General features: G+C 35.6%; 1 protein-coding gene across 18 annotated transcripts in view; it reads right to left on the bottom strand.

The window, feature by feature from the left end:
* ADGRL2 (adhesion G protein-coupled receptor L2) overlaps nucleotides 1–23,401 on the bottom strand; it is a 653,944-nt gene that overhangs the window by 126,337 nt on the left and 504,206 nt on the right. For all 18 annotated transcript variants that reach the window (XM_058658496.1, XM_058658506.1, XM_058658538.1 and 15 more), the window contains one exon: nucleotides 21,605–21,777. In XM_058658496.1, the coding sequence (XP_058514479.1) occupies nucleotides 21,605–21,677 (73 nt within the window). In that variant the 5' untranslated portion in view covers nucleotides 21,678–21,777. The remainder of the gene's footprint in view (nucleotides 1–21,604; nucleotides 21,778–23,401) is intronic.

Raw genomic sequence — 23,401 nt, 5'->3', positions numbered from 1 at the left:
TTAACACCATCTCCTTCAGACATCTCTAACCAAGTGATGGATGGGTCTTCTTTGAACGGATGTATGATTGAAATCACTGCAAAGCTAGCCATAATAAAATGCTCTGGTACTTAAAATACCAGAGAAACATTCACATATACTAAAATTAATAAGGATCTGCAAAGAAATTGTAAAAATGCTCCAAAATTAGGCTACAGAAAGGTAACTGTACACTTAGGAACAATCATAATAATACGTTATAAAGGTGTTATGAGACAAAATGAAAACTAATAATGACACAGCACTTTCAGAGTTGGAAGGGAATATTCTGCTCCAGTAAACTAACTTCACTGCACCATTTAGAGATAGCAAAGACACTGCACTTCCAATCTCGTTTTTTTAACTTTTAATATGAGGGAATCTGAACCTGAGAAATTAACTGCTAAGTTTACGGAGTTCGGCCAAGAACCTAAACCTTTAATTCCTAGGAATCATTTTTCCCAAATCACTTCATGTTACCAGGCCTATTTATCTGAGCTAAGTAACTGAACTCATAATTTGCTAGAGATTGCATTTCTAAGACTTTATTATACACTTAAGAGATTACTTCAAAGAAACGGCATGTTACTTGGTCTTTTTTTTTTTTTTTTTTTTTTTGATCTATTGGAAAGGCAGACTGAGAGAGCAAACGATCAAAACTAAGAAAATCTTTCTGATGGTTCTCTCCCCAAATGCGCACAACAATCAGGGTTGGACCAGGAAAAAAAACAGGAGTTTAAAACTCGATCCAAATTTCCCAAACAGGGCTGGGATTCTAGCACCTGAGCCATTAACTGCTGCTCCCCGCACCCCCTCCCCCGCCCCCAAGGATGTGCCTGAGCAAAAGAAGCTGCAACCAGGGCAGACGCAATGGAACTGCTGCGGGGCTCCTGCTGGCACTCCAGCAGCACATGACGAGTCCCAAGCAACAGCTACACCTGCGCAAGACAGCATCATGAGGCCTGAGCGGAGTCTCTAGAATGTAGAAAACCTACCAAGCATTTTTTTAAAGAGGGGAAAAATTACTGAAATGTTGCAGGGAAATGTTAGTTTCTGAAAGTCAGGGTTTCAGTTCTTAAATTTTCTTTCAAATTCTCTAAGATTGCTGAATTGACTTAGAATTCAATAAATTCCCCAAGTTATACTTATTTATGTTTTTAAAAACTCACAACATTAAACTCCAAATGGAAAATAAATATTTAATAAATAACATTTTGTAACTATTTTTACCAATGATAATTTCAATTAAGTAGAAAAAAATACCAAAATTATCACAAGACCAAACAGTGCTAAACTGCAACAATTCAAAACACCATTTCTATTCACAAAAAGAACACATATACACAGTCATGTCTACATTAAAAGTGGCAAATATCATAAGATATTTAACCAAAAAGGTTTCAATTTAGTGCCTTAAATCTTGCATCATTATCTCAAAATGTGCTAATTATTTATACTTTTAATCTAGTATCTTCTTAATCCTTCTTACTGTCAAAATAATCTAACACTCAAACATCATTATCTAAATCCTGGACAACTAATTTTCATAGGTGTATATTTCAAATTACATTTTTTAGTAGCTATTTTTAATATATACAAAAAATCGATACATGTTGTGTAACTATACACGCAACTGCACGTTAAAACAAAAATAGACCTATCAGGCTGAAAAATGGACACCTGCCAATTGAAAATGCACTTTAAATTACAAATGACACACTTTACATCTGGGAAAACAATAACAAATGTGTCTAAATTTTATTTCATATGTTTTTTTATGTTTAACATTTACAAATGACTTCACAACTTTTAAACTTGCCACCATGTTTTAAAGATGCTAAATTTTCACTGTCCTTGATACTCTAAGTAACCATCCACACTTGTAATAATTTAAGAAATAAGAACATCAAATCAAAGGCTGACCCAGTTTCCACTGTTCAAGTTGAATCTCTAAAGAGGTGGAAAACTGTCATGTTTGGGAAGTCAGCAAAGACAAGATTAAGGAAGGTACTGTCTAAACATTCCTTCTTATCCTGAGAGGAAGTTCATGCAACTGAGTAAAATGATAGCTTTGCTTTTCTAGTTTCAGCTCCTGACAAAACCAATGTCCCTTCCCCCAAAAAATACGTAAAGGCGTAATATAACATTTGCTGAATAAAATAATAAACTGCTTTCTGAATAAATCAAATCAAGTAAAGGTAGTTCCACTGGCTCAGTAATTAAATCTATTTTCAATTTGTTACTGAGTCTAACTATTCCCATTCTAAAATACATAGAAGTTTAATTTTCTGCATGTGTCTCAATGTAAACCAACATTACTATCATTTTAGTACAATAATAATTCTCAGCATATCATTTTCACCCTCAATTTCTGATTTCGTTTCAACTGGTGTAAACACAGTGCTCTTAGTATTTCTTAAACCTCCCAATCCAACTAAACATTAATTTTCATTCCCGTTTGAGACAAAATGTGTCCTCCTACATTTCTCAAGGGTCATTCTAAGAATGTTTCTACAATACATCTAGTTGACAGCAGCGAATGCAGAACAACTGCCATAGAAACACAACAAAAATGGTGAGCATTTCACTCCATCTTAATGCCCGGGAATCAAATTCCTGCTCCACTTCAATTCCAGTTTCCTGCTTCACCCTGAAGCAGCAGGCGATGGGGCCAGTAGTTTGGTGTCTGCCACTCACACCTGGCCCAACCCCCACCATTGTGGCCATGTAAGGAGTGAACCAGTGAAGAGAACTGGTCTCTGCCTCTCAAATAATTCTGCACACAATTTTAAGACATTTATTTAAATTCACTCATTTATCAAGTAACTTTTTCAAGCTACTGCCCGAGATCAAGAATCTAGAAATTTTAAAGTTTAAGTAATGGTATATCTTAATCACATGATAATCTTTCAATTGCAATATGCACTGATTAAAGTAAAATCTTTTCCATACACAAGGCATGCATGGATGCCACGTTTGAGAAGAGGCAGGTGTGTCCCCAGAAGGTATCGTCTGTAGGCTACAAACCTTTCTTCGGATGTGTCTATGAAACGCCAAGCTATCTAGTCAACATAATTAAAAAAGGAAAGTCAACTGAGAAACAAAAGCCTAAGTGGAAAGCTGGATCTTTCGGCTGCTTAGCAGACTGGTGTCTCACAGACTCAGCACGAGCGTGAATGGTGTTCAGACAGTAATGAACATCTTCAGCATTTGCCTTTTTATATATCAGCACTGCTTAAACTGTGGACATTGAAATCAGAAATCACAGTATGCGAAAATAAAAATAGGCATTAATACACAAATCATATAGCATGATGAATTCTGCATTAGTACTTAGGATGAATACATCTCATATTTACATTCATTACTTACTTGGCCCTGGTCTCAATAACCTAAAAGTTTCAGCTATAAAAATTAAAAAGTAGGGGCCCAGCACGGCACCCTGGAAGCTAAAGTCCTCACCTTGAACGCATAGAGATCCCATATAAGCACCAGTTCTAATCCCGGCAGTCCCGCTTCCCATCCAGCTCCCTGCTTGTGGCCTGGGAAAGCAGTTGAGGATGGCCCAAAGCCTTGAGACCCTGCACCCATGTGGGAGACCTGGAAGAAGCTTCAGGTTCCTGGCTTTAGTTTGCTGCCACTCTGGCTTTGTGGTCACTTCGGGAGCGAATTATCAGATGGAAGCTCTTCCTTTCTGCCTTTCCTCCTTTCTGTATATCTGACTTTCCAATAAAAATAAAATAAATCTTTTAAAAAAATTAAAAAGTAGCATAACCATGGTAATGAGTATTACCTAGGAAATACCAGTAATATTACCTAGGAAAATGAATATAAAAGTCCATGGGGCACTATGCCTGATATCTATGGATGGGACTGAAAAAAGATAACCATAAATTATAGATTTAAATTAAGAATATAAATTAGAAAGAGATTAAAATCTAGTTATTCCCGTATGCCTATGATAAAAGTTTTCTAAACATACTTCCTGTTTATCATTTAATAATTAAAGTTAGCCTGTTAGAAACAAATTATGGAATATTAAGATTCTAGGAGTATATTTTAACTGAGAAATTATGTCCTACTGATTCATTTACCTAAATCTCAGCATAATACAACTATTACTCATTCAAATATTTAATGGTAGTAATTTAATTACTCTCACACAAATTATCAAATATACTTTCCTTCTATTTCTGATTTTGGCCTATGGCTTTCCAGATATCTTAAGCTTTGTGTAAATTGCTCAGCACTGAATTCATTCTATCTCAAATGTTCTCCTTTTGGTCGCTGTGGAGGGAGCAAAGCCAAACCTTATTATAAAATCCTACAGCACCCAACACAGCTGACTGAAACAGACATGGTTCTTTCACAAGAACAGTTTTATGATTCTGACAGCAAAGTATGATGTGACCTCCTACAAGAACAGTAAGGGCTGGGACAGTGGCCTAGTAGGTTAAGTCACACGGGTGCAACTCACCCTGGCTGGTCCACTTACGATCCAGTTTCCTTCCAAGGTATCTTGCAGAAGCAAAAGAGGATGGCCCAGCATCTGGACCCCTGCACCCAAGCAGCAGAGCCAGAAAAGCTCTAGGCTCCTGACTTTAGATTGGCTCAGCTCCAGCTGTTAAAACCACTTGGGGAGTGAACCCACAGATGGGAGATCTCTCTCTCTCTCTCTCTCTCTCTCTCTGGCTGTAAATCTGGCTTTCCAATACAAATAAATAAATCTTTGTTTTAAAGACAGTAATGCTTTAGTCCATGATCTTCCAAATTTCAACTTAGAACACAATTCCAGAAATAGATCGAGAGCTGGGAGTAGTAGATCAGAAGTCATTCTAAAACAAAACTGAAGAATATTATGAGTAAAGGTAAGAGGGAAGGAAAAGACAGGTTAAAGGAAAGAAAAAACCTAGCTGGCAACAGGCAGACAAAGAAGAAATACACTAAGACTCCACAGGCAAATACACTTAGTAAATAAACAGAATCCTAGAAACACGTTTTGGTCCAGATTCTGGATTTGGGCTGGCTTCAACCAGTATCCCTTCCAACTTCCAAACTCCTTAGGGACTAGACAGTGTGCAGGACTCCCATCATATCCAGGAACAGTGCTGTTCACTCCATTCCGGAACATCCATTCAGCTCTATTCTTAACACCAACAAAATCAAACAAATCACTCTCCCTTATCAGAGACTTAGCAAAACCCCTTCAGTTCTAATTCTGAGTGGGACTTAAGCAGTTTTTAGCAATTCATTCCTTTTTATCTAATCTCTCCAGCAAGTTTTTCTAGTCTCACATGCTTTCTCCCCTAAATTACTCCAAAAGCCTCATCAAAGAAAAAGGGCACAAATGGGCAAAGTATATAGCTAGCCCAGAGTCTAAATGTGTGTTTTAACTTAGTTGCTTACATTTCAAACTTTGAGTTAGAACACCCAAATCCAATCCCTAGCTTTTCTTAGAAAAAACTGGCTAAACAGACAACATACTCTCATCAAAAAAGTACTAAGGTAATGACAAAATAATCACTCACACCTGAGTCGCATCTGTCTCCAACAGACCAGCAAACAATTTACAGTCTTACTGTCTTTTTATATCCTGCCCACTTCACTAGTTTATGTTAATCACCTAGGCCCACTGGAACCTGCTCAATGTTCTGTCTGCTTTCAAAAATCAACTACCTCCAACTCAAATAATTAGTTCTTGAAATTCAAATCTAAAATCATCCCTAAAATTACTCAGTGGTATACTGTTGCCTGCCTGAAGAAATCCCCAGTTTTCCACATAAAGACAAAGCCCTCTGTAATGTCTTCAATTTCATATAAATTCATCTCTTGTCACCTTTCACCTTGCATACACACGGCTTGTAACTCCCCAGATTCTCAACAGCAGTTTTTGCACACTCCATTCACTGTCCTGAAGTGTTCCTCACGTATCTCTAACTGGTCAATTACTGTTCACTTGAGAATCTCTGCTGTCTGTTTCCAAGGATATACAAAGCAAGGACATCGTGGGCGGCCGAATGCACCATCCTCACCACGGTTCTTACAGACAAGAGGCCTGCCTGACACGCAGCAAGGCTTGGGCTCATGACAGATGTTCAATAATTGCTGATGAACAAACATTTCAATATTTCATTTCTACGCACCAGCAGTTCTAAAAGGCATTTTCACAATCTTATAAGAAAATACAGACTCAGTTTGTACAAATTCACTTAGCTGTGTAAGTAAGGTCAGAATGTGAATCACTGCACTTCACATCAAGCCTTACTACACTATTACCTTTAGTCATTCCCATCAGAAGCGCGTATCTATGTAATTTTACTACAGGATATTTCAGTGAGATGAAACAGAGATTTAGTCAATACAAAACTACAATTCCAAATCAAAGCTGACACCATCAATCTTGAAAAATCTTCAGTTGTGCCACTGAAATGTTGACTCTAAAAAATAACGTGACACCAGGAAAATGACAATAAATTGCATAAAATTTTAATAGTGTAAGCACTTAGCATGTTTTATTATCTTAATGCAAAGATGACAGAAAACAAAAATGCAGTTTATAGTAAAAAATGCATAAAGAAAATTACTGCCCACAGGATAGTCAAAAGACCATAAATTCTTTCAGAAAAATATTTACAGCAGTTGAAAAACCACAGTGAACAGAACTAATTAAATGGTAATCTGTGATTCACGTTTATTAATGTTTAAGAATAGTAACACTTTATAAATGCTTCCAGCACAAATTAATTTGAACAGTACTTAGCAATAGCCTGTAACACAAATTTGTAAAGCATAAAATTCTAAATTGTATTTTCAAACATCATACACATACTATGACAGAATTTCTTTGAAAACACCCATTAGCAGTTACATTCTGGAATAGAACATCTTTCTAGCAAAATTTTGAAAATGAAAAAACTAAAAATTTGGGCCTGCTATAGTAGCCTAGCAGTTAAAGTCCTCGCCTTGCATGCTCCAGGTCCCATATGGGCATTGGTTCTAATCCTGGAACTCCACTTCCCATCCAGCTCACCGACTGTGGCCTGGAAATGCAGTCAAGAACAGCACAAAAGCATGGAACCCTGCACCCTCATGGGAGACCCAGAAGAGGCTCCTGTCTTTGGATTGGCTCAGCTCTGGCTGTTGTGACTGCATGGGTAGTGAATCAATGGATGGAAGATCTTCCTCTCTGTCTCTCGTCCTCTCTTTATATCTGACTTTGCAATAAAAATAAATAAAACTTTAAACAATACAAAATAATAACTAAAAAGTCGTTAGTATTCCTTATTAACAATTCAGCTAATTTTATTTTTTAGAATCTGAAAATTTCACAATTTGCCCACATAGGGAGTAAATTATCAAGTGTTTTTAAGAGCCTTAAACATAAAACCAAATCAAATGCTCTAGCTGCCTTAAAATGTCACCTTGCTGAAGCTGGCACAGTGGCTCAACAGGCTAGTCCTCTACCTGCAAGCATTCCATGCAGGCACCACTTCTTGTTCTGGCACCTCCACTCTCAATCTGGTTCTCAGCTTGTGACCTGGGAAAGCAACGGAGGATAGCCCAAGTCCAAGGGATCCTGTAAATCTGTCTTTCAATAAAAATAAATAAATGTTAAAAAAAAATCACCACTTCCTCTCCTGTCCTGTCTGCACTAGTATCTCCAGCCTAGCCAATAAAACACTGACAGTAAACCATGAGAGCAAAATCACATTCTCATGTTGCTATTGCCAGTGTTCTTATACAGCATCTTCTTGCCACAAAAACACCTGCAGTCTTACACGGTCCTGCTAGGCACTGCTAAAACCACCTGGGTAAGCTGTTTACGAAAAAACAGAGACACTGAAGAGAGGAGGCAAATAAAACTCTTTCTGGCACTCTCTAGACAGTGCAGAACTGAGCTCCAAGCCAGCACCTGGTGAAAGGAACTGCTAGATGCGATAATTCCAATTTACACATTCAGCACAACATTCTGTCTGCCTGTCAATTTGAAACCGTTTCCTATCCAGTGATAACATACCCCAAAAGAAGGCAGTGTCGAAACGCTGACATGAATTTTTTATGTACCAACTAGACTCTTTCTCCTCTCCAGACCAGGTGTATCTGCCTTCTTCATTCTCAGAAAGGACTGGCAGCTTGGTTCTAATGGACTGACAGTCTGATTCTCCTTTGCTGTTAACCTGATCCCCCGATTACCGAACTGATTCCTAGAGAGTCAATGTAAAGTATTGAATGAACATGAAGAATAATCAATACAATTTTCTTTAAAGATACTTGAAAAAACAAAATTGGAAACATTTCACCATGTCAATGTATTTTTACTTATATACTACAGTAATTCTCCGTTGCCAAAACCATGAAAGTATGTCTATTTAATATGGAACTTAGTAAACAAGAAAGAAAAGGCAACATGGTCTTCAGATACACATTCCCAAATGCTACAGAAAAAGTCATTTTTTAAAACACAAATTCGCAGATTATTTTCCTCTAGACACTTCCATGTTAATATTTTGAGAAAAGATTATAAAAGGGCAATTAAGTCAAAGCTATATTCTAACAGTTTTAAGTTTCAGGCCATTTTCTTAAACCTTTCATACCTGAATGACAAACATTTGAAAGACACTTGCAGAGCATTAGTGGCTTTTTATTTTTACAACCACACCATCAGATTATATTCATAAATATTTTCCTTATAAGAAGCTGTATTGTTCTCCCAGGTAAGTCTGGAAGACTATTCATTTGCTTCCATAACAAAGTAACAGTCCTCTTACATTTGTCCTACAAAACAGCAACACATTTCCTTCAAGTGATTCAGTCTTGACAAACTTTCAAGAATAGAATGACATATTAAAATAAATATAAAGGAATAAAAGTTTGATGAAATAACACCTTGCTCTGAAAGATACCATTATGGTACAAAACAAAAAGAGGTGTGAGGATTAGAAAAGCATACTTCTGGACCTCAAATCAGTGCTGACCATGCCAATAAAAACTTCCTGATTCCTAACTGAACTTTTTAATTACAAGCTACTGAAGGCCAAAATATCCAACAGGAGTAGTAGTAACAGCAGAAGCAGCAACAGTACAGGAAATAGTAAGTTTATATACCATTCTAAGTCAAATGCTTTCCTTTTCAGAACAAAATTAAAAAAATCTTACCATGGAAATGTGTATTTAAAATGTGCATTTAAAAAAAATAAAGGCATGGTAAATCAGATAATGCAAATGCTTAATAAAAAGAAAACATGAAATTTTGATTGCTAGCACATGTAAAATTTAAATGGCATTTATGAAGTATCCCCAACACACATCAATTTTACTACTGTATGCTATGAGCTAACATTTTTATGCTAACAGTAAACCAAAAAAGCAGTATTTCGAGGTATAAAATATTATCATAAAATATCCTCCTTAATATATTTACATGAAAATCAGAGGATGTTGCAGTTATTACAAGCATGAATTCACAAGAGGAGAGCACAAGAAGTTTCTAAATAACTACATACACCAAGTGATGATTGTGAACTTCTGCTTTCACCATTATTTATCTTCCAAAGCAGTTTCTCCACCACAGGAAGCACGGTCTGCTGGTACCTCAGTATACTACAGAAAGGATGCTCTCAGGGGGCACAGGAGGCTAACCTGCTGCCAATGACGCCAGCATTCCATGAAGACACCAGTTCAAGTCCCATCTACTCTACTTGAAATCTAGCTCCTAGTTACTGCACCTGGGAAAACAGCAGGCAAGGGCCCAAGTGTCTGAGGTTCCTGCTCGGCTGGGCCTGTCTGGAGAATGAACTAACAAGATTTCTATATTCAGGGAAGAGAAGCTCACTCAGATGTGGGTTATTAGCAGACCACTGAAACATCAAAATCATCTAAGAACTGAGGATGCAATCAGAAACTAGGGCATGCTACAACTGAGCCAAAGTAGACTAAAAGTATCCCCAGTTGTTAGCCTCAAGGACCATTTCTCCACTACACGCCAATGCCCACATCATGGCTTATTTGCTTTCATTAGTAACAAATTCATCACACTGTTGTCTTTAGGTGATTAGTGAAAATGCAGCCCCATGCATGAAGTGTATCTTTAAAATGTTATGTTAGTGCTAAGTATCTTTGACTGCAGTTTTCAACTAATTGAACTATTTTTAAGTGTCTAAACACTACACACACACAAAAAAACATAGAAATAAACTGTTCTTGACCTCAAGGAATTCACTAAAACACATAAAGAAAGCAGAAATCCACCATCACCACCCTGCTGGAAAGAAGTGCCTACAAATTGCTCTGTCCTCTAACATCTACTTTCTCAGTGTATCAGCCATCTTTTCAGTGACTAACAACCTATGGCTAGTGGCTTACTATCCTGGAATTGCTATTATATAACATCAGAGGAGTCCAATTTTTTAAATTTATTTTTGATGATGTTTACCAATTTATAAGAACAAACCTAAAGGTGGTAGATTTTGAAAAAGAAAAGGAATTACACGGACACAAGTGAGTTCAGTGGCATTGTTTTAAGAGACAGAAAATAGTATAAGCTGATGGAAGTCATGGGACGGAAAAGCCCACTTTGACAGCTAAAGTCTGTGCAATTACGTGTCACCTTTTAGTTTTTTTTCTTTTTCCCCTTATGTAAGTCAGTCAAAAACTGGCCATTGACTTCATAAGATTAAAGAAAAATCTAAGTATGAGAAGATGATGATTATTCATAGAGGGGAAGGCAGAAGAGAAGGAAAAAGAAGGGGGTATAAAGAGGATTTAAGAGAGGAAGCAGGAGTTGTTGGCTGCGAAATCTGCCAACTAAAATGGCCTATTCTCAGATGCAGTTAACACCCAGAGAAAGATTCTGGTTAAAGCACAGAATGGTCTGCTTACGTTCATAAATGCTGTTTTTCTTTCCTTTACTGCAGTAGACAAAGGAATCAAAGTTACATCTACCCTGGTAACCAGTGATTAAGCCATAAAGTAGCTTTCAAACTGATAGGTGTGTTTAGAAACTCTGGGGCTCACAGATCAGGGTGAGTGAAAGATTGGGTCTATGCATGACTGGCGTGAAACATTTCCATCTGTAAATGTGCTTGATATGCGCTCAACTGAAACACAGCGCAAACACAGAAGGAAAGACGTGCTCATCATTTAACTCATTCATTTGTATTTCTCTCTCAAAAAACATAATATTTAAAACTGTCAAATTGTATACTCGCAATAATAAGAGAAACACACTCAGGAAGGTGTCCACTGTGCCAAATTTGTCCTTATCTTTACAGTCTAACCACTTTGCAAAAACATGCAGCACTAAAATATGCACTCTTACGCCACAGTCGCATATTTATCAGTATTACAATGAAATTAACCTTCTTAAAAGCCCATAATATTTTAAATTAAACTCAGTCTAATCTTTTTGTTTTAATGAAACTACTAGAAACACTTGTTTGGACCTTGTCAGAAGGGTTTCAATTTTACATCATTGCGTTTTTAACTTGCCTAATCAGTTGAACAAAAGTACTTTATGTGAAATGATTCTTTTAGTTGCCTTAGCTACAAATCCCTGCAGGATCCTATAATTGAAATCTACTCACGTAAGTTAGGAATAATTAGGGCCCCAAATTAAGCCAAACACAAAGTTAATTCAAATAGTCAGCTGCTGTCATGTAAATGGTTACAGGGTTTTATTGTTGCTTAACATTTCTGAATGCTTTTAAATATACTGTGTTCTAGTCTGTATTTAGTATTTTAAAGCAAGTGGAAACGGGATTAAGAGGGTGCCATTCACCAGCCTTTAAAATGAAGTTGCACCTATACCCAGTCTTGTGTCACTAAAGGGTTTGCACTTAACATTGCCTATCAATTTGCAACACTGCTAAGAGAATGCAGCCACAGCTCTCCGAGCAAGCTTTCTGGTAAATAAAGCAGGATAACAGAATCTACAGTGATTGTCACTAATGCAACAAAAGTAGAAGCTTTTGAAAGCTATCAGGGATGCTTCTCTATTTACTTAAAGTCTAAAACAAAGCAAAGGATTAAAGGAGTTTCCTGTTGTAAGCAAACTAAAAGGAAGAGATAAAGCCCAAACCCCAAACCTAGAGGAGGAGCTCAGGAGGAAAGCCTTTTAACTACTTCAGTGATGGCTGATAATCAGTGTGAAGTGATAACTAAATATAGTAAAAGTCAGACTATTTTAATAATTATTACTGCTTTGTCAGCTCTGGTAATCCTTCTTAGCAATATCTGATATCTTCAAAGAAAAATTTCATTTTTAAAAACATGTTTATGGCTGTTCTTTCAAATGAAGTTTATTTGAAGGATAAGAAATTATTTGAAAGCTAAAAAAGTGGTATTCCATTGATAGGTTAGATTATCGCTACAAAACAAATTCAATTAGTTTAACTTTCAATTTGAAGTGGGATTAAACAAAGAAAATTTTGAACTAAATTATCTTTTGATAATCACCATTAAACAATGGTATATACTATGTGATTATGTTAAAATAACGCTTAAATCTTCTTCAGTGACACTCCCACAAAGACAGCAAAATCTTCAAATATAAAATTCTACAGAAAGAAAATCTTCCAGTTAAGTGGAACTTGAGACAATTCTCTGTAAACCCTCAATTTCTTCATCTGTAAAGTGGAAAAAAAATAAAATTTTCTATGCTATTAAATTCTCAACTGTGAGTCCAAGCCAAAAACGATAAAAATGAAAATATTTTGACCTTAAAGGTATCATTACACTTAGATTTCTTGGCTTTAAAAAGCTGATAAACTAAAGAAATTAACAAATTCAGTTTCCAAAATGTATTATCATAAAATAATTTATACCAGTAAAATGCTTATCTTTTCTGACAGAAATTATAATGTAACATTAACCAGATGTAACAGTTACCACTTAACAGTATTATATTTCTTTTATTTTGTCCCCTTTGTTATTTTTTCTTACTTCTTGACAGATATCACTTCTGTGTGAGATCTTTATTTTATGCTCAGGATATTTTATGCGCAGTAATAATTCATTTATATTTTCCTACTATCCCAAAGACTTTAACTTTTTTAATCTAACAAGAGCCCCAATTTAAAAGGTAAGAACTAAGTTCTTCAGTCATCTAATTGACAAGTCAAGTAAACAGTTGAGTGGTACGATTAACACTTTAACTGACAAAGTAGCTGAAATTTGGTCATACCCAAATTTGAAAAATGGGTAATGTGCAATAAAAAATGAAACAAAAGGGGAAGTTTATGGGAAAAAAACATCACCTCTTCTCGTTATACACATGGAACTGCGATTAAAATTGTCTGATCCATCCATCTATCAACATTGTTATTTTCTTTAACCTTTCATTTTTGCATCTAGTCTATTTAACAAACTATTATTGAATAAACTTGTTTACTAAATAAACACTACTAAATAAACTTTTGGTAGACAGAGAAGCAGAAAATGAAGTTTATTTCTAAATAACTTGTTATGTGTGTATTCAAGAGGGAAAGAATAATGGAAATCATTAAAATATCTCACTGGGGAAGATAAGCTTGAATTTTTAGAATTCTGTAGCGTCAAAAAATGCAAGAAATTTCCTGGAAAAATATAGAAGGATCAGATAGACAGGATTTTTGTTTTCACAGGTGATTAATATAAATAAGAAGCCTAAATAAAATTCTCATCTATGTTGCTGCTTATGTGAGACTTCCTTTTATTCCCTTCTGCCTGTATTTCTGTGCTACCTATATGTTTGCTATGTGCATATACTAACCATTAGTTCTCTTTAAGCTTTTTAAATTTTCTCCATCTATACTAGAAGGTACATATATCTGTATTCACTTTTGATGAGGCAGTATGATACTAAATATTTAAGTGGTATAAATGAAACAATAGGAAACTAAAAAACAATTTTTCAAATAAAAATGACAAAGAAGCATTATCAATGAATTTTAAAAGTAAGTACTAGGCCCAGCAGTAGTCTAGTGACTAAAGGCCTCACCTTGAATGCTCCGGGATCCCATATGGGCACTGGTTTGTATCCCAGCTACACCCTTTCCCATCCAGCTCCCTGCTTGTGTCCTGAGAAAGCAGTAGAGAATGGTGGAATGCCTTGGGACCCTGCACCCCTGAGGGACACGCAGAAGACGCTCCTGGCTTTGCATCAGCTCAGCTCTGGTCATTTTGGCCACAGGGGGTCTTTCTGTCTTTCCTTCTCTCCAATGAAAATAAATAAATCTTTTTTAAAAAAAGTTAAAAAAAATAGTAATAACATTAGCAGAAAAAATGCAGCAATAATAACCTGCCTCAAAATAAACATTAAACACATCCTCACAAAAACTTTTTTTTCTCATAATTATCCCCCAAATTACAAATTTTTAATAAATACTCCTTGGATTTATCAAAGTGCAAATGTTAATGAAGTACCTAGACACTGATGTTCTCACACACTAGTAACACTTCAAAAGTGCCACTGAAAATATCTACATTGAAACTGTCTACTCTCTGCTAAAAGTCATCAAAATTTACTATTCCAGCTTGAGGTCTTAAAAGGTGTGAAGCTGAAAATGCATATAAGTATTTGTTCAACTCATACTTAAAAGAAAGTAATTACAAAGGGCTGGTGAGTAGGCTTAAATAATTTTGATACATGTGATATTTTACCATGCAGCTGTGAAAACATATAAATATACAATGGCACAATAACATAGCTTCTAACAACCTGAAGTGAAAAATCTCCATATCAGTGCATCTGCAGGTAGGGAACATAATTCTTATGTGTGCAAAATTTTGTTTCATCTGTGATATCAAGTATATGTTAAAACCAAAAATGTGCTCATTATATCAAGGTAATAGCATTATGAACCATTTTAAATCATCTTTGTTTTTATTTTCTTCTTTTTCACATTAAGATGTATTCTATTTAACATCAGACGCAAAACATTCACTTTTAAGAAAAATAACCCTTAAAGCAAGAATTACAATGGGCATAAAAGTCAAACCCAGGAGGGTCTCATGCTGATAAGGAGAGATTATCAATGTTGTTTTGCTTCCTGAAGCGCTGACATGGAATTCCCTTCCCAGCTTTACGTTTTAGCCAAGAGATCCCAAGGCCGGGACTAGGTATTCTCAAGGAATCATTTCTGTCAAGTTGACAAAAGGAGTTCAGGAACAGGGTTGAAAGACGTCATGAGATATTCACTAATCCACATTGATGTCTAATACATGTAGCGTGCATGGCTGTCATATGTCATTCTCTGTCATGCAGAGGAGGAGAAAAGAAAATAAAGAGTGCCACAGGGTACCCAACATATGTTTCAGGAAGACATCCCCTCAGCAACACAGCAGACAAGTCTGGTTTTCAAGACGAGGCTCTGTGTTCAATCATCTGTATCATTTCCTATTACCACAACCCAAATAAAGCCTATTAAAAAGTGAAAATGTGTATATTAATCCAAAACCTAAAGAAAAAGCCTCATCAAAATTGAAATGAATGACTAATTAATAGAATTATAGCTCCACAAATCCAAGTGCTTTAAATGTCTCCTGTGCTTTTCATTAGACTACCTTTAATATGCTATTGATTCTTTCAAAACACAGACGTTGTGATAAATGCCTAATACGTGTAAAATCACTATTTCTAAGACACACTCTAGTATAGACGAGCTAATAACCTCTTTCCTTTTAGCAAACCATTATTTTACAATATGTATTAAATATTTGATCCTGCCTCTCAAAAACTGAACAGGAGAGCAACCACCCAAGCAACGCTGCTGTCGGGAATAAAATTATTTGAAAAAGCTTTTCCACCAGCAATAGACTTACTGGTCAATCAGCAGAGACTGCAGATAAACAAATCTTTTCCACTACTGGAAAAGAATTTCAAGAGAGATAAAGAATGGAAAGAAAAAAAATCAACATTAAGGCACTTTAATATTTATTTATGAAACACGATGTATTTTCACATTGAATGTAAGGCAACAAAGTATAATCCAAATTAACTTTTTAAAATGTGTCAATGTATTCTTTTAAACTCAGTTTTAATGTCTACAACTTTGAATCAACTCAAAATCAATTTACCCTTGCTCTTGAATTCCAGTAGTAATACTATAAGGCTTTTGGTTTTATGCAAAGTAAGACGTAATGTCATGTAATTTATAAGTGGCATAAATATTTGTATTTTTCAAATTAAAAATATCACTACTTATGAAGAGAAAGTTACTATAATCAAATTCCATTATACCCATAAAAGACAATGAATATTTAAAGTATCCTAAAAGCAATGCAGTTAAGTAAAACCCTATTAGTCTTTACTAAATATATAAATAATTTTTGTAAAAAAAACTAATGTATTGTTTTGAATAGATGCTAATTTACATAATTCGTTAATTTAAAAATAAGGTTATATTTTCTATGCAGCAAGCACAAACATACAATTTCTATTAATTTAATGGGATTTGTGACTCCCATTAAGTTTAATAGGAGTCATACAGCCAAATCCCCATGCACCTTGCTGAAAATTTACCTCATAGATTCCAACTAATCAAATATACTGAAATGAGCAAAGTATTCAATTTTGCTAGACTGGGCAATTTAATGTCCCTAATGTCAATATAATATTACCACATCAATGACAACATTCTTATTTCTAAGTACAAGAACATGGGTATCACAATAAAAGACAAATTTGAAGAAAGAATTTAGGAGTTCTACTAAATACAGCATTTATCCTTAACAGAAAGGAACTTTTTTCCAATATGGTGTGACTTTCACAAAATTCTCTATACCAGCATATTGTTGAAACCAGTATTTTTTTAAAAAAATAAAGTCTTTTTTTTGAAATCAATTATGCCCAAAAACTGAACCAAGGAATAACAGGCAATCCAAAAAGTGCAGACACTATCTCCCATACAACTATTTATCACTAACATTCAAATATTAGCAAATCCATTTTCTGCGGAAAATACTTTTAATAAGTTACATGGCATCTCCAGCCATGCTGGCCTAACATTTGCCACAACTTCCCACACATATACTGCTGCAGCTTCAGAGTGTGATGCTGAATAGCACCATCAGCATTGTTCTAGAATAACTGTCTGCAGTGCTGAGATTTGTGGGGCACCACTGTGGTGCACCAACTTGAGCTGCAGCTTGAACAACTTGCAGCAGAGTGCCACTGCAAGTCCTAGCTGCTCTGCTTCTACCACACTCCCAGCTAACATGCCTGAGAGAGTGGCCAGAGGACAGCCCAAGTGCTTGGGCACCTGGGTTTCAGTCCAAGATCCTCCACTTACCACTCCAGCTTCTATCAGTATGCACTCGGGAAGGCAACAGATGACGGGCTGGGTCCCCGTGTCCCCTGCAACACCTGCCTCAGCGCTATTTTATTATTTTATTTATTTATTTATTTGGCATTTGGGGAAGGAACATGTAAACAAAAGATAAAGGATCTCTCTGGGTCTCTTTTTCCCTGTGCCCCTACGTTCCAAATAAAATGAAAAATTAAAGAATTTTGGAACAACTGCAATGCCTCATTATATTTTCATGCTATTCTTTCACTGCAGAACATTGTCTTCAGCACCATACTGACAACGGCTTTTATAACCAGATGACGCAGCTTACACTGAGACATAGATCAAGCAAGTGTCATCATCATCACTTTGCTCTAGAAGATTCTAAGGCACAAACACTAATTCAACCACCCCTTGTCCCGATGTTTCAGTGAACAATGTTTTTATGTGGTGCATACAGATTACATGCTTACCACAAATCACACTTTGTTCTACAAAACTGAATGAATAAACAAAAAAGTCTGTTTTGCAAAGCCAACAAGTGTCTTCGCATGCACTTATGTAAATGAATATATGCTCACGTATACACAACATGCATGTATGTTCACATATACATGCATTTTATTACATGTATAAAATAGAGCAAAATGGAGATGTGCATAGCAACAAAGAAAGGCATGAGTACAGTAGTCTGAAATATTTTCATCTTTCCTAAATTTAATTTGTGAAGAAAGAAGTCACTACTTCCTCAACAACTGTAAATCATCCTGAAGAACATATTTATATGCCGCATACTTTCTTTCTGATTCATATTTAACCTCTTAGATTTGTCTTGTTCTATCTGGACAGTGAAAGGACTCTAAAGATTCACATCAGTCTGTGCTGATGGTAACATTATAACAAGTCAGTACAAAATGTGCTTAAAGAATGTAAATATAAATTGAAAACTGGTAAGATACTACTAATATGATTGTGCTCTTCAATTTTCTTAATTCATGTAAAACAATGTCTCTAGCATATCTGGCATTTGTACCTGGCATAACATCTTTCTTTAAAAGATGAAAAAGCAACAATGTATCATGAATTAATGAACTGAAATTTTGACTAAGGAAATCCCACTAGATGAAGAAGAGTTCAAATTGAAATCTATATTATCAGCTAGGCTGAAGAACTGCTATTATTTGTAACTTGTCACTTGAGCAAGTCTTTCATACGTCTGACTTACGCTTACCAGGGCTCCATTATACAGCATAATTTAATTCTCTAGGACACAAAAGCTCAATTTTCTTTCCTACATAGTGACACATGATTCCACAGTGGGTTACTCTGCCTATAAACACATGCCAACACAGCCAAGGAACACCAGTTTCTTAACAAACCTGACTTTTGTGGGGCTCTAGGCTAGTTCTCTGGGAACAGAATGAACTTCGGAAAAATCTGCAAGACTTTTTCAAAGTCTGATCTTAACAGAATCACTGCTTAAATTAGCAAATTCTAGACAAATCATTAATTTTCAAAAACAAAGTTTTTTAAGACTTACTAAGATATATTTTCTATTTTTCAAAAACAAATTTTAATGGGTAACACATGATTCTTAAAAACCAATTTAGCATAGATGGAACTGATACGTCTCTGACGCTTCATGCATGCAGAAGACCACAGGCTCCCCTCCAGGTAACTGCCTGTCCCACTCATTTCCAACTCCTGAGCACCTGGCTCCTTAGCTGCTCAATCCATGAGGAATAAGGGATGAAATCACATGGGAAATCTTAACTGAATCATCTGCAAGGATCCAGAAATGCTTATGGAAAACAAGTCTGTATTACTACCTCAAAAAACACTGTTCAGCCAATTTAAAACTACTCTGAAATTTAAAACACACACACACACACACAACTTCACTAAGGTTTTCAAAGATAATAATCAGAGCTCAGAAGAAATTTTATGGCTGAATAGTAAAATGTATATCTTCCTTCCTCTGCTCTCATATCTAATTTGATTGGTTTCTCCATGGGTGTTCCCAGACCCTTATCAGTTTTCTGGCAATAAAGAACTTTTCCAAGACACACTCATGCGATGCTGGATCAATGTTCTGACTGTGTGCATGAACTGTGTATACTCTTACAACCAGCAGTATGGGGTCATCCTAGGTTCTTTTTATCCGTAGGAGGGAATTGCTTCAAAAGCAACACCCCCTGGCCTGATGTGCCAAAAATGAATTTCTCCTAAGAGCAGATATGAATCCTGACCTCATAGGTGACACTAGACATAAAACTGCAGTATCTCCTGGAAAAGTCTCTGCTAGTCCCCTGCTAGGCTGTGCAATGTGGTCTCCATCTTGATTAGAAAACTTATCATTATTGCACTAATGAGCCATTGGTCCACACCTGGAATCTTTATTAAATTTGCAAAAACACTCTAACAGTAGGAATTCAGTTGATTTTTCCCCAAATAATAAATATAAAATTAGACACAAATTTTCATAACAATCCAAGCAAGCTATCCACATTTTTATACTCAGTTCCTTTTGTATTGTTGTCATTCAAACTATACAATTGATTCAGTGGACTTCCACATTATTTTCGATGCATCTTCAATTCTAAAGCAGTAACTGCTTTAAAGCAATAACTGTTTCTCATGAAACAATAATTTTAATTTTCCAGTGTGACTTAAATCCAAGTGATGATTATTTACTTTCTAACTACAGAAATTCTTATTTTAAAATATATCTAAATTAGTTACTTAAACTTTATTTTTAAGTTTTATCAATACGCGAAGTGTAGAAGACTGGGACAACAATGAGAACTTGACTAACCACAATTTTGGAACAAAAAATTCAAATAAATTTGTTAGGGCTGAAATAAGATGTTAAAATTTAAAACTTACTAAAGAAACAATAAAACAATAAGCTTTTATTTATTGGTAGGATATATTCTAATTTTTACCTACCTGTTCTTTTATTAATAGGTATAAATAGGGTTATTTTAAAATATACAAAAAATCTGGGGCCAGCACTGTGGCAAAGCAGGTAAAGCTATCGCCTGTGGCACCAGCATCACATATGGGTGCCAGCTGGCATCCCCATGGCTCTACTTACAACCCAGCTCCCTGCTAATGCGCCTGGGAGAGCCCTGGACCCACAGCAGGCAAGACCACGAAGCGGCTTTGACTCCAAAAATGTCCAGTCTCAGCCACTGCAGCCATTTGGGAAGTGAATCAAAGGATGGAAGATCATTTTCTCTTTTTCTGTGTGTAACTCTGCCTTTCTAGTAAATGTATCAACTTAAACTATATACAAAATCAATTCTGTAATTCTAAAATATTAAGAATATTTAATTGCAGCCAAAATTTAAATGCATTGTATTTTTATATATATTTAATCACATTTTATATATTCTTTATATATTTTGAGGAAATAGATCCTGGGAAATCTACAAAGGAATTAATAAATGATGGTTCATTATTTAATTATTTACAAGTGAGATCTGAGACAGATACTCTTCCTAGCCACTAGGTTCTTCTCTTCCAGATTCAAACTTCCTGCAAACGCATGTTCATGGTGGCACCAAGTGGCAGCTCAAGTAACTGGGTCCCTGTTATTCCTGTGGCAGATTTAGAAATAAAGAATTCCCTCACTTCCAGCTTCAACCTGGCCCAGTCCCAGCAGTCCTGAGTATACAGGAAGTGAACCAGTATTGGTAAGAACTATGTCTCTTATTCTGCCTCTTAAAAACCAAACAACAGATAAAAGATCTTATTAAAAAAAAATCACCGCTCTCTTCGAAAACATACTCTCATTACACTGTTTCTAACTTAAAAGCAACTACATTAAAAAAAATTTCTGTAATAAATGCAGCAAGACAGTTACTAATCCCTGTAAATTTTGATACTACAAGTGACAGTCATAGATAACATTAAACAGCAACTAAAAAATGAGTTTTAGTGCAATACATGATAAAAGTTTAGAGTTTTAGTACTACAAGCACAGGCAGACAAAACAGTCAAAGAAGTGACATAAAATATTTTCCATTTTACTAGAATAAATAAAATAAAAAATAGTAACAGATATTCCCCAGAATTTCCCTTAATTTCCTGAGGATCATTTAGAATGAGTATGCCAAATATATTTGTATGGAATGTAAATTCAGATATACTGCACGTTCTAAATCAGATAGCTATGTAACAAAAAAAATCTCTCAACAACGTAAAAAACCACATTCAACATTCAGGAAACCTAAGCATCTATTCTTAAAATAATATTCTAGGTATTTTCTTACATAAAGTTTTCTTGAGTTGGAAAAATATTTTTAACTCCATCTTACCTTCTGTATTCGATAAGAAGCTGATTATAATGATAAACCACAGACTTCGCATTCTGCAACCAGAAGACACCATTATTGATCCCTTTAAATATTTTCTTTGTATTCCTTAATGAATCTAGTTATAAATGCCCAGCTTCATCGAGCCCAGCAGTCTGCATCATTGATCCTCATATCTGAAAAACAAACAAATCCATCATTTACTCTCTGGCCTTGCAAAGTCTCAAAAAATGCAAAAATAACAAGTTTCTTTCCCTCCCCCGTTTCTCCTGGGTATAGAACATGAAATGCATTTTAATTCTATATCCAGCACAGTAGATGTTCCTGTATCTATGTAAATGATAGTTACATTCTTAGAGGTGAAGGCTCAAAAATAATTTGCAGAAAAAAACAACATATGAATTAGAAAAACCCAAAATGTTTACAAAGTTATTCTAAAATAATGCATCTTTCTTTCCATGACTTATATTAATATTAGCTTCAGCACAAAATACCTCTAAACAAAGTATTATCAACAGATGCACCTTTTTCATTTCTAGTAACAGCAATATCATCTATTATTTTATCTAATTGCCTTGCAGGATGGACTAGATACAATCAGCCCTTTTTTCTACAAAGGTATACTAGTTTAGCCTATGAGTATTTCATTCACGCAACAAATATATTCCAATATGCCACACTGCTCAACAACATACATCAAACTGCTAATTCTCCAACTGTTTATTATTCATAAAGGGTACAGTTTATTAAAGCGATTGTCTTTTTGACCTTTAAGTCTCAACTTCCATAATATGTTTTCTTTTTTCATATAACAAAGTACAAGTTAAGATCACTATTCATTCATTCTTCATTACAATGGACCCATATAAAAATCTCCAGCCCATAATAACTGTATTTACAAGGCTACCACACTATTAAAAAAACAAAAACTCAGGAGAGGTCAGCGTTATGGCACAACAATTGAGGCAACGTTATATGTTCACATCTTGCACCAGAGAGCTATTAGGGTCTGTACTTCCAGTCCAGGTTCCTGATAACGTGCCTTGGAAGGAATTATTAAATTAAGGCCCCAACACCTGGATCACTGCCACCCACCATGCGGGTGTGCCTGGCTGCTGGCTACCCTCCCCCAACCCTAACTGTGAGAGAGGCTTGAGCAGCCAACCAGTGACAGAAAGCTGTGACTCCGCCTTTCAAGTAAACAAATAAAGCTTAAAAAAACAAGCAAAATTACCCACGGAAATAACAGCAACAGATACAGAGCCCAGCACTGATACTGTGCTGGTAGACCTTGAGGACTGGGTCCTCCATGGAGGAAGGCGGTGGAGTGGGACTACAGCAAGGCTTTCTTCATCCCTGGGATACCAGAAAATCAGGCCATTATGCCAAAGATTCTACTCAAGTGTTTTCCTTTTTTCTAGGGCAATTTAAGTAAACAACTAATAAACATAAAGTAAAACCACTCCTGGGATCTACCTGCAGGTCTACAATCTCTGAGGATAAAGAAATAAACCAAGTTTTCCTTTAAAAGTATATCATACAGTTCCTTCATGCTATTTTCTTCTGAGTAATCTCTCACTAACTCTGCTCAAGCCACCCTTAACAATAAGTTATAACTAAAGTTTTACCAAGTGTGAGGACATGTCGGCACCTATTCTCAAGTACAGATTTAACTTTCACAAACTCTCCATAACTCAGATGCTGTCATTAAAGCATAACGATTTCAAGAAAGCAAAATTCCCCAATAGAGTTCTAGTTGTCTTTCACTGTATGTGAACTGCTTTGTATTGGCTGTATGCT

This window comes from Ochotona princeps, chromosome 2 (assembly GCF_030435755.1).
Source record: "Ochotona princeps isolate mOchPri1 chromosome 2, mOchPri1.hap1, whole genome shotgun sequence".
Taxonomy (NCBI): Eukaryota; Metazoa; Chordata; class Mammalia; order Lagomorpha; family Ochotonidae; genus Ochotona; species Ochotona princeps.
This window is presented reverse-complemented; position numbering and strand designations above follow the sequence as displayed.